Consider the following 13577-nt stretch of genomic DNA (forward strand, 5'->3'; position numbering starts at 1 on the left):
CGTGCATGTGTGTGTAAGAGGGAGGGGGAGGGCGGCAGCTATATAGTTTTGACTTCATTCTGTTTTGAGTCGAGATTCAGTAAAAAGCCCGAATAGATTTCATAGCATAAAAATAAATAGGATGATTGAGAATTGAAACGCAATATTGATTCATCAATATGACAGATCACAGAATTGTTTAAGTCGTAGCATAGCACACATTTCAAGAAAAGATGCAGTGTTCCATCTCCATTTATCATAGTAGAAACTCAAAGTACTCAGCATAACGTAGGAAAGCTTTTTAACTGTTCTTAATCCAGAAAGCAAGATATTTTAGGAGAGAGAGAGAAAACAAATCAACAAGTAACATTCGTTAAACAAATTGTGCCTATATTATATACCTTTTCTTGCTCTTTTCAACAATTAGATTATGCAAGTCGACAAAATATATTATTGAGCATAATATGCAGTCCATACCACAGATTAAGAAGCTGCAATTTAATAGAAAGAAAGAAAAAGAATACAACGTTGGGCATAATACATTTTAACAGCTGGCCGACTATAACTATTCCTAGACCTAACTTGGAATTTCATGAACCATACCGTAGAGGATGCTGGTCTCCGCTTCGATCTGCCAAAACGTATTTCCCGAAGACGGCGGAGATAAAGTGCGGGGCTTGTGTTGATCCATCACTCGGATGCGGAAGTGAACTGAAGGAAAAAGATTATCCAGTAATATTCTTTATTAATTTTCCTTGCAATTTCTGTCGAGGATCCCACACAAGAACAGCGCTAGCTTGCTCGCCGAAGCTTAGAACAGTTATATCATGCAGACGTATTGGGGTGTTCTTATTTAACAGTTTAACACCCTTTGAGTAATAAAATATGAACTTTTGACACGAAAACAAGCAAAAAATGAATGTTAGTACTTTTAATGTGTTTAATGCTGCTCCAAAGTGTTTCCCCGTGTCCTTAGTTAGTACTCAATATCAAGATAAAAGTATCCTCTTAACCTGTAAAAGTGCAAACATGCAAAAATAGATAGAAAAAATCAACAACTATAAGTTCTGTTAGAAATAATAAAAATTATAAAATTTTGGTGTACTAATTCTGAGTCCTCTTTGATGCAATTATGGTTATTCTTCGTGCAAGTTAAAAAAAAAAGGACCAAAAAATCTACTGGAAATGCAAACTTTGGAAAAACGGCCCCCGTTATTAGTAAACGTAAATAATACGTGAGAGGACTGAGAAGCTTTCAGGTAAATAGCTCGCTTATAGCATTCTATGATTCAAGAGAATGATTTTTCACTCAAGAAACAACCTAATTGTACTTTCCATTCTGAATATTTATTGTTTCCTGCAAGTCTTCAATTTGAAAATAATGTTAGTATCAAACATTCAATACATAAGAAATGGAATGGACAAAATGTGGTGCAGTCAGAATTTTTCAAACAAAATTGAATTCCCTGACATTTGAGAACCACGACAACCACGTTCAAGACACATAGTTATAGTAACACGACATTTCATCCAACTATATGACGCTCAATCAAAGTCTCAGCCAGCATCCAAATAAGCGGCACAATACATGTATTCATCAAAGTATGCAAAGCGAAATTTCATTGCACAAAATTAAGGTATATTGCATTGCATATATGAAAATGAAGAAAAATCTGTAAAATGATGCACTAGTTAATTAAAAGTTCGAACTCAGTGGGTATATATTAATCTTCAAAAGTTCTCAAGTTATCAATATTTTTACACAATCTGTTTAGATCTATGTGATAGAAAATGAAAATAATATTATGTGTTATTTGTGATAACAAATCGCAGTGTTAATAGCTTTGAAGATCTGACTTTTATTCTACAAACAAAAATAAAGAAAAGTGGAAAAAAGGTGGCTATACAGCTATAATATGCCCTGAACTACTAAACAGATGTCACATCTTTGTCAACAAAAAAAAAAATTAAAAAATAAATAAATTGGGCGATTCTGATATGTTATTGGATACTAACTTATAGGTCATAAATAAAAACACGTATTTTCTTTCCCAGTACTGAAAAACACAGACTTTAATATAAACGCTACACAGGTATCTTTATAATAGGGTTTACCAGTGAGACATTACGAAGGGTAAAAGCGGGAGGACGTTAGTTTGCTTCTAAAAAAAAGGTGATGAATAATTCTATATTGATTCCCAAAAATAAGTACGTAAATAATATGCAGGCGAAAAATATTGTTAGTCCGAGTGGTAGAGTCAATCATAAAATACAGCATACCATCTTGAATGATCTGACCTGAAAATGATTCAATATATTTTGTTATTGGCACTGTAGAACTTGATGGATAACTATAATAAAATTGAAAATATGCTAATTGTGAATTCCCTTGAAATACTAGCCTTTTGTGAGTTATTTTCTTAAGCGAGTGAAAGCAATGTAAAGACGACTTAGTACTAATAGAAGAGACTAATGGGATCAGGTGTATTTTTTTTAAAAAGACATAAGGGCACGACTCTTTTTTTTTCTCTTTCAATAACGACTAACATTTCTTTCTGCTTTCAACAAACATTCGATTCCTGAGAGGAGAAATTTTAATATTACATGTATGCTTCGTTTTTCGGAGATAATAAAAAAAAAGAGGCAGAATTAGAAAAACCTGCCACAACGAGGTAACGATAAGCCCGAAAAGCAAAACAGAACATTGCATTCCAGGCGTACGTATATCAGTCGTTCAAAAATTAGAAAATTTCATTAAACAATCCAAATCCTCCTCAATAAAGTCTTCAGTTTCAGCCCATTTTTTTAAATCCCATGAAAAAAAAATGTTTTTGCTAACAGCTTGGAAAGGATTGAAAAAAAATCAGCGCTGTAGTACCAGAAATCGAAAAAAGGGATAAACAGTTAATCAAAACATGGACGTTTTTCTTGCAAGCTGATAATAGAAATAATACAAAACTGAAGCTGACCAGCATGTCTGTAAGTATGACTGGGAGTACGTAACCCTATCATTTTCCAAAAGCAGAGAGCTGAGCCAATGTCCTATTCTCGCATTTCTTCGTGAGTTAAAAAAGCAAAAAGCAAAGACAACAACAACAACAAAACGTACCCTACCTTTGTGTGTGTGTGTGTGTGTGTGTGTGTGTGTGTGTGTGTGTGTGCGTGTGTATGAGTGCGCGCGTGTGTGCCTGTGAGTTTTTGAGCTAAACAATAATATGTTTGTGATGACTTCTCTATTTGATGAACGAGCACTACATAACCATTCATTCTAGTGAATCAACGAAATGTCTGTGTGTGAAACGTTTTGGGTGTTTTGCATCAAGAGTTTTGCAGGGGAAGCAATTATTGGTCAAAAAAAAGGTCGACAGTCCAAAGAATGACAGCAATGTGAATGGAAACAATGTGTTCCCTATATTGTCGTCATGCAGCCAATAAATCAAAGTTAATCTCCCCTTGAGCGAAATCAATCAATAAACGTTTCTAGTTCCTAACTTCAAAGAGTTTGTCCCTTGCCACACTAATAAACCTGTGCTCGGTTATTCGGAGGTCCGTTCGTATTACCAAACTTGTGAAGTCAATTTGATTTGAGTTACCGACGAGACTGAAATTGATATCAAGAATCATGGTTAGTCCTAATGCCAGTAGAATTTGATGATAGAAAAATACATCTTTCATCTCTTTTTTTGACATTATTGTGAAATAAAACAAACATTGATATCGAGACAAATACTAGTCTTTCGTTTATAGCGTAATCATGACATGGTATCGCGAAAAAATATAACAGACACCAACAGTTAATCAATGAGAAAGAACAAGCAACGAACTAAACTGAAATTGCTTGATAATATCTTGAATGTAATTCTGAGGATATTCTAGGATAATTCATACATGACATTGCACTTCATATTGGTTTTCAAAACATTGCTTCATCATAATATGGAGAAAGAGAGAAAAAATATTTCACTTCATTTCAAATATCTATAGATCGTCTGTGGCTTCACTCAAAATCTAGTTTCATTTTTTTGGATTACATAATAAGTTTGCTCCCTATTTGACCTAACCTGATCAAATTTATATTACTTTGCCAAAATGCAGTTACATACAGATTCGATCAAAGTACATAGTACCCGGTCTTTTTGGATTCATTGATTTTTATCACCCAATTTTTCTGCGGAGCCACGAAAGGGCCAGACTCCAGAAAGACAATTAAATGTAAATCTATTTGGACTGGGTTTTTTTTTATAGTTTGTAAATGTATCACCCTTTGGGATATAGATAGGTCATTTCAAAAGCAAACCCGGATCTGTGGCGTCTGGTCTAAGTGGTCTGTATCATTTCTTTTCTCTGGTCCACAGTTTCAATGACGGACGAGGAGGAAAAAGAGCGGGACTCAAGATATAGTGAGTGTGGAGAAAAGATACCACCTTTGAGAGGCGAGACTATCCGTCTCCTACATATGCACAAGTGCTATTAAAATGTCATAAAGCGAAACAGTAAACATTTTCTCTCGTTTTCTTAAATTCTGTGTGGTACATCTAAGCCATATCAGTTTATTCAAAACTCTTTCCATCAAACAACTTCAAAAGATAGACACATTCTCGCAGCACCCCTCCAAGGAAACAGAAACAAATATATAAAAAAACCCAAAACAACAGCAAAACAACCCCCCCCCCATAAAAAAATAATCCCGAAATACAATTTAAAAAACCCCAACAAAACAGCCCACAAACAAACACACAAACAAACAAGCAAACAAACAAACACGTAGACAAACAAATAAAACAACAACGACATTTTTGGGGAAGTATTTTCTTCGGAATGATGAAATCTGACTTTGACCTTCGTGTACTGTGTAGTTCCGTGCATATCAACTCAAATCTTGTAAATTGTCAGAGAAAAGCGGGAATATGCAAAGTGAACATCATGTCATAGAAGTCCCTTGGTAGCAATACTGACGATGAATAAAGAGGAACGTTTGAGTTTTTGTGTCGGAGATTCTGGAATGTATACGAAGAAAGATGGGGGCCGGAAATCTCATAACCGCTAGGGACTCTGTGATTTATTTCCACGTTTACAAGTGTTTTCTCCTTCGTAGATGATGACAGGGAATAAAAGCTAGAGAAACGATCCACGTATGGCGAGTGATGGCTTGTGTATGGAAAGGATTTATGAGAAAATTTCACCAAGGGAAATCATTGATTAGGTTGCAGCGATATGCACACAGTGAAGGGCGCCTTTTTGCAGCTTTTCTATGAAGCTTTCTCCCTGAATAGAGGCCTACATGTTCAACAGTTAAATGTGTAGTTTTTATTCCCCCCCCCCCCCAAAAAAAAAAGAAAAAAAGAAGCTATCTTGTTTCTTGACATTATGCAACAATACGATAGGACATATTACCAAGGCACAAACCGAGCTCGTGGATGGTTGGCGGGTGCTCTGGTGTGGTTTGTTCCTTCTCTCCTGTCAAACATCCATTGTCTTTATTTCTCATCCTTTTCTTTAAATGATACCCTCTAGTGACACTGTTAATCTTTGGCACATACATGGTGTAATTGTGTTGAAAGTACCGTAAAATTCTTTCTTAAGGAAAAACAAATAATAAATATCAATAACAGCAACAACGCAACTACAACAACAACAATCGAGTAAGATCTGTTGATTGCCAAGTGCTGGGATGTATGTACTAAGAGCTGGGGGTAGGGTGGGGGAGGGGGGGTAAGTTTGTGTGCACAAGCACATACTATAATTTACAGATTAAAGCACATGTATATATGGTCGCTTTTAAGCACAAGGGGGCTCTCTCGAAAAATGCTGTTTTGAGAAAATCGAAGGTAAAGTTTTTGCCCCTTGTTCAGTTTCTGTAAAAGACCAAGAGAGTTTTCTCTATAACCAAACAAATATGCACACCAATGAAACCAAACTTCTCCTATAGGTAGGGAAAAGCCCGCATTTGGTGTAGGTCAAGATTTCTGGAAACCCCCGAAATCTGGGGTAGTTTGCTTGTCCTTAAAAGCGACTATATACGGATTTGGGTAATGTCTAGTTGAGGTCTCCATTCGGGCTCTCGTGGCCTAGAGGTTAAGGTGTTGGCCTCTCATGTTCTTACAGCTGTCTTTCTGCCACACCCCTGATCTTCTGGTAGGAAAGATCTACACCTAGCCTTCTCGGACAAGGGCGAAAAATCTCGGAGGGCCCGTGTGCAAGTTGTGCACGTTAAAGATCCCCTGGTGGTCTAAAATCGACAAGAGTAGGCTTCGGCCGCTACCCGGGCAAAATTCAAAATTTCCTACCAACTAAAGGTATTAGGTGTGTCCCGCGTGCTCATATGACCGTATGCAGTTGCGAGCGCCGTAAAACCCTCTACTATATAAAAAAATAATTTTAAAAGTTCTCCATTCTGATTGTACGTGAAATACTACGCACATAGGACTCTCCACTCTCAGTGGAGTCAACATAGGATCAGTCGTGACGTCATGGACGAAACACGATTACGATTTTAACTTATCTTAAGAAGGGTAATTCGGCTATGCGTGCACTTGTGAGTGTGTGAGAATGTTTATATATAAAAGAATCACTCTGCATTAGCTGAAAGTAATAAAACAAAAACCTGTTCAATACCTTGCATTTTAACGTAGAAGAATAGGAGATAAAGCTGCGATACTACTTTATTCGAATAAAATCTATCTATCTATCTATCTATCTATCTATCTATCTATCTATCTATCTATCTATCTCTCTATCTATCTCTCTATCTATCTATCTATCTATCTATCTATCTATCTATCTCTCTATATATCTATCTATCTATCTATCTATCTATCTCTCTATCTATCTATCTATCTATCTATGAAGTGATGCACGTTCGGGTGTTACATTTGAAAGCCTTCAATTAAACAAAAAGCCTGTGTTGCTTGAAACCAGAAAACCAAATCAACAGGATTTTCTGCCCTTACTTACAGGATGAAGCCGAAAAGACAACAGGATCATCTAAATCATCTAAGGAATCAGTCTCAAAAAGGAAGAAAACTAAATAGGAGACAAAAAAAGAACCGCGAAGAGAAAAACTATCATAAACTCAACAGAGACCTTAAAACTAAAGGAACTTATGGAACCGGAGAGAATAAACTCGAAAAGCAACTATTTGTTCCCCTTTTTAAAGAATGACTGGCATAATATCTGGGCTCTAAAACAAATGCCTAGACTTGGGACTTGAACGGTTTTCTTTCTTCGTTCACAGACGGATTGAATTATCTTAACCCTATCCGTACGTCGTGTTTTACTATCGTATCCATACGACGTGGGGAACTCTGTGACACCACTTTCAAAGAGGAAATTTACCCGTTAATCCGATCCGTACGCTTTGCATAGCAGTCTGTCAAAATGATTTTTTAAATAGAAATACTAAAAGTTTCTAAGAGATCTTTCTACTAGAAGTATTCTAAAATGTGAAGAATACAACCCTTGGGATACAAAATGACCCCAGGGTGTACGGATATTGTTAAACCAGGCACTAACATGGCCGCCCTCTTTGGTCTCCGTAAAACCGTTGTCACGCTGATGTACCCCATGGGCGTGCAAATGAAGGACAAAATGACCATCTCGCTGTAGTCATGTGCCTGCGCAACCTTTCCCTTGATTCCCTGTATTTTGTTTCAAATAAGTAAATAGTGTGTTCCATGGTGAATTGGAATTAGACCAGAGTGCATAGTCTTGGATATTTTAAGTCTACACCTCGCTTCGAAGAATTGACTCTAAGAAAGGCTTGAAGTTTGGTACATTCAATAGATTTTATCTTTGGATCATTCTTTTGTCCAAGTGAACTATATAACCAAGCTGACTCAGCTCTTCATTTCAGAACCAATATCGGGTTTTGTGGTGCAGCGGTTAATAATAATAATAATAATAATAATAATAATAATATTAATAATAATAATAATAATAATAATAATAATAATAATAATAATAATAATAAATTAATGTATAACGCCACAGAGTCCACAAAAGATGGCGCTTACAAATAACACATCCACACCCACCCATCCACCCACCAACACACACACTCACACACACACACACACACACACACATACACCCACACACACCCACAAAAGCTCTAAAGCTCAGTACCACTACAACATGTATACATAAGAAAAACCCCACCAAAAAAAACCTGACAGATATTTCAGATAAAGAGTTTCAGCATTTATAAATATACTTTCCTGAAAAACTAAGCAAGGAACTACCCGTTGAACGCCGGGGACTTGAATTCGGTTCCCGAGGTTTTTATCGAGTATACCCATCAGTCTGCTGGAACGTTATGTACTTTTCACAACACAACCAGCCAGAATTGGCTCTGACAGGCAGGGCCCACGCACCAAGCCCCCCTTAATGATTCAAATTGTGTCGACGGGGACGTAAAACCGATACTTTTTTTTACATCACCGGGAACCACATCATCTATTTCAGTCGTTTTTCATAATTACTGAGCTGACTTGTTTTTAAAAAAAGCAATAAACAAACCAGAGTTTAAAATAAAAAACGAAAAGTCGCTTGACTTTAGAGACATAATATATCGTAGACTATCAGAAAAAACAAACTTCGTTTAGGGCGTTTGGCAATCTGAAAATTATATGGTGAGTACATCAGCAGCAACTTACTCTCCGATTTTGATGCAATGTTTTCTTACTAGAATCCAAGGCTCCCCACCCCCTTAAATAAGTAAATAAATAAATAAATAAATAAATAAATAAATAAATAAATAAATAAATAAATAAATAAATAAATAAATAAACAAATAAATAAATAAATACATACAATTAAGAAAAATAAAAGTGAAATAAAAGATAATAAATAAAATTTAAAAACCCATATAAATACATGTCTAAATAAAAAAAAAAAAGAATAAAAAAAAATTATAGAAGTTTTTCAAAATCGGTCAATCTACTTAGCCAGTTTTACAATAATAATAAAAAAGCGTAATCACTCTTATTGAATTACTTTTCTATCAAGCAATGGTATTGTTTCGCTTTACAGATGATGGGAGGTTAGTGGGGTTTTTGCTTTTATTTTTCTCTATGTTGAAAGACATGCATGGATGGGTTTGAGTAAAAGCGGGGACGGGGGCGGGGGGGGGGGGCGGGGGGGAAAGGAGGAGAGTGAGTCCCTATTGGCACATAGGTAACGCATAAAATTCATTACCATCAGTGCCAGAAGAATATGTCATGGGCATGGAAGGGTAGTGAACTCGGTGCAAAAACCCTCCATTCTGAACGTGTTTGGGTCGCGTGAGGAACAAGCGCTCCCTCAGATCGTCGCGAGAAGTGCGTGGCACAAAGTCCGTAGGGAAATTGAAAAAATTGCCACAAAGCATAATTTGATTACATGGAAAATACAAGTGACGTGCCGACAGCCCTGGTGTCTGGATTGTATTTATCTGTACCCAAAAAAGCTCAAACAAACGGCACGCAGAGTTGAGAACTGTAAAAGAGATTTAGTTTTCTTTTTTATTAACTAAAAAAAAAAAAAGAAAGAAAAGTAAAAAGGAAATTACGCGGGTATTCTCATTTGGTTCAGCATTAAAGGGGGAGTGGGTGGGTCGTCCCCCCCCCCCTTTTTCTTTTATTTTTTGGGGGAGAGGGGGAATTGTTACCGTTTGAGTAAATTAGTTGGATGTAATGATCATTAGGAGTAAATATTTTTCCACACGTAAGTCCCCCATCTCGGTTATACTGTGGTCGTTAAGACATACGTCACAGGATAGACCTTCGTCTTGTCTGATCTCTATTTTATACAGTCTGTTCAAACAGACTGCAGGCTTTCGAAAAGAATATGAAAGAAAGAGAAAGAATGTTCCCGAATCTCAACCTTGCACAGCAGAATGAATGAAGCTCTGGATGAGCACGCACTGTGACGCTCGCTGTGAACTACGTGTGTTGGGAAATGTGTATGTGGTTATTATGTGTGTATACGTACACACATATACACACGCATCCACATCCACATATGCACATATATAAACAGAAACAAACAAATACACATATACGTCACTGAAGCGAGAGAGAGAGAGAGAGAGAGAGAGAGAGAGAGAGAGAGAGAGAGAGAGAGAGAGAGAAAGACAGAGGGAGAGAAAGACAGAGGGAGAGATAGGGGAAGGGTTGGAAAGGGAGAGAGAGAGTGTGAGCAAGAGAGAAAGGAAGGGGATAGAAAAATAATGAGAGGCAGAGAGAGAGAGAGATAGAGGGAGAGATCAAGAGAGGGGGAATGGAGAGAGAAAGAGAGAGAGATAAAGAGAGAGAGAGAGAGAGTGTGTGTGTGTGTGTGTGTGTGTGTGTGTGTGTTTGTGTGTGTGAGTGTGTGTGTGTGTGTGTGTGTGTGTTTGTTTGTGTGTGTGAGAGAGAGAGAGATAGATGGATAGACAGAGAGACAGAAAGATAGATAGATAGATAGATAGATAGATAGATAGATAAATAGATAGATAGATAGATAGATAGATGGATAGATAGACAGATAGATAGATAAACAGATAGACAGAGAGCGAGAGATGGAGGACATATTGGTATTTTGTGTTCATGGCCAACGTTATAAAACGAATCACTTTCAACTGCATTTAACTTAACTATTGTCAGTGACCAATTCATGTGAAATGCTCATATGTTGTTGGCGAGGTTCGGAAGCCACAATTTATATATTCTATATCTGAACGCGTCAGTTTGTTTTCGGTAAATGTGCAGGTATGGAGTGAAAATGAAACAACGGTTCCGATGTACAATCTATAGAAGTTAAACAAATGCCCAAAAATACATTGAGGAGAAAGCTCAATTTTCCCCTAAAAATACATTTTTCTGTCCAGTTGTGAAATTTGAAGTTAGAGGCGGAGGAAAAAGCACACCTGGTGAAGTACGTTTGTTTAACAGAGAAACAGAGAATGGTCAAACATGACAAAAATGTTTACTAAAGACAAGGTTAACAAGTGCAGAACCAGTTGAAAAGATTAGATTTCAATGTGAATAATGACATTACAAGTATTACTAGAAAGAAAGTGTATTCACGTAACCGACAACAGCAGAGAAGGAAGCTAGAACAAAATGAATTCTCATTTCTACGGCGAAACAGAGGCTGGTCAAATGTAACAAAAATGTTCACTAAAGCCAAGGTTATCGAGTGCACAACCAGTCAAAAAGCTTAGAATCTAGGTTTCAATGTGAATAATGACATTATGACTAGAAAGAAAGTGTTTTCACACAACGGACAACAGAAGAGAAGAAAGCCAGAACAAAAATGAATTCTAACTCAATAGTAGGTTGCCCTGTAGAAGCAAACTATAATTCTGACATGAGTACAAACACAGATTGAACAATATCATACAAACGAGCCAACTAATTCACGCCTTTTCGCAAACCACTGCTGTACATGAATGCGGTAAAAGTAAGATTATGCATACATCCATTCAGCGCTTAGTTGGTCTACCACACCTATCCGGGACCTTCACTTTCACTGGAGCAATAATATGTGGGTCTTCATGACTTAAAGCACGAATCATAACCTTCTAACTTATTATTTTTAAGAATGGAGGTCGACATTCAGGGAGTACCCCGGAGGAGCGGGCTCTTTTACACTTTCATTTTCTCTCTTCTTCTCTCCATTCCATATTTATCTCTCACCCACTCACACACACACACACACACACACACACACACATACACACACACACACACACATACACACACACACACACACACACTCACACACACACACACACACACACACACACACACTCTCTCTCTCTCTCTCTCTCTCTCTCTCTCTCTCTCTCTCTCTCTCGCTATGTATGCTTGTTCTGTGAATAGCTCTGTGAAATGACCAAATGCTTATGTAAAGCTTAACTCAGACGTCTACAATTTTCAGATTTACTGAGAGTGCTCTCGTAGCCTACAGGCTAGGTGTTCGCCTCTCATTCAAAGGTCTCGGGTTCGAATCCGGGTAGCGACGGAAAAACATTCTTTACCAAAAGAGTCTCATTTCACCTTCTTTCCTTCCCTCTTGCAGTATTCTGTTGTCTGCTTTCGTCTCCCCTTTCTTTCCCCACTCCCTCACATCTTTTGCCCCCTCCACTGGGCTCCTGACTCTTTTGCAGCCTTTCTACTGCTACTCCTTGGCTCTTTCTTACTGCTGTCTTTCAGCCACACCCCTGATCTTCTGATAGAAAAGATCTACACCCAGCCTTCTCGGACAAGGGCGACAAATCTTGGAGGTCCCGTGAACAGGTTGTGCATATTAAAGATCCCTTGGTGGTCCAAAATCAATAAGAGTAGGCTTCGGTCGCCACCCGGGCAATATTCAAAATTTCCTACCAACTGAAAAGGTTTGGTGTGTCCCGCGCGCTCATTTGACCTCATGCAATTTCGAGCGCCGTAAAACACTTACCAAAAAACAATTACTGATTAATTACAGCAGCAGTAGCAGCAGCAGCAGCAACAGCAGCAGCAGCAGCAGTGGTAGTAATGTAATTGTAGCAGCAGCAGCAGCACCAATAGCAGCAATAGTAGTAGTAGTAGTAGTAGTAGTAGTAGTAGTAGTAGTAGTAGTAGTAGTAGAAGTAGTAATTAGGGTCTTGCATGCCGGTTGCTGTAAGTCCAGGCATGGACCAATATTCTGATTTCTGTTCCTACACAAGAGGGCTCCTTCATGTGACACATACATACATGCTTTGGTAGCGTCGTCATTCTCCGTCGTTATTTCAATTTGACATGACTTCACACTTTGATCTGCTACAGTCAACAGCTATCTTTTACTAGGTTTCAAAGTTGATATCAACTGAGGTTATGGGTAAGCATCTTTATTTGAATAGAAGTAGAACATGTTCCTCCATCCTTTTCATTTATTGTAAATAGCCTATGTAGATACACGAGTATGAGTACGTGTATCTAGTTGGTATGATTGGAGAGCGAATATTATTAACCACTGACAGTGTTTATTCGCTAACATGAGCAGAATGTTATTCTGACCAGTTCAAAGAGCTATGTGCCAAGAGCTAAGCACAATGCACGATGAAGAATATTTGCTTCTATATTATGTCCTCTGAGTTTAGCAGCAATGTTTTCCAGTAGACAATACGAATAAAAGAAACCCTGAGAGCTATTCGTTCATGAGCCAGAATAAAAGCCCCAAAGAACATAACTTGGCCGTCTCTTTATCTCAGTAGCGACATTAATAGTGCTTTACTATTGACGATAGAGCAGTAAGTTGCTTTGTTTTTTAATTGTCTTTTGTTGCTGTTGGGGGTTTTGTGGTTTTGGAGGGGGAGGGGGTGTAGAGAATGGAGGGAGGTTTTTATTTGTAGATTAACTCCCCTCCCTCCCCCCCCCACCTAAAAAGAAAAACAAAATACAACATAAAGCAATTTAGGGACATTTGTTCATAGTTTTAAATACTCGTATGAGCCACATGTGAAAGAAATGGTTGCAAAGAGTAAGCGATTTGAGAACCTACCGTCTTCCGTGACGTCATCGTCGAAAAGTCCTTCAGCAACCAGGTATGCCTCCAGCTCTTTGTGGAAGAGTCGAATCACACTTCCACCCTGTGTGGGGAGTGGGGGGAGGGGG

General features: G+C 37.8%; 1 protein-coding gene across 1 annotated transcript in view; it reads right to left on the bottom strand.

Annotated features, from left to right (window-relative positions):
• Window positions 1–13577, bottom strand: part of LOC101856168 (inositol 1,4,5-trisphosphate receptor type 1) — a gene marked incomplete in the record, with an annotated part of 208126 nt that overhangs the window by 119786 nt on the left and 74763 nt on the right. The window contains 3 exon segments of the mRNA XM_035968813.1: window positions 583–690; window positions 2260–2277; window positions 13465–13552. Of these exon segments, the coding sequence (XP_035824706.1) occupies window positions 583–690; window positions 2260–2277; window positions 13465–13552 (214 nt within the window).

Source organism: Aplysia californica, unplaced genomic scaffold, assembly GCF_000002075.1.
Source record: "Aplysia californica isolate F4 #8 unplaced genomic scaffold, AplCal3.0 scaffold00086, whole genome shotgun sequence".
Classification (NCBI taxonomy): Eukaryota; Metazoa; Mollusca; class Gastropoda; order Aplysiida; family Aplysiidae; genus Aplysia; species Aplysia californica.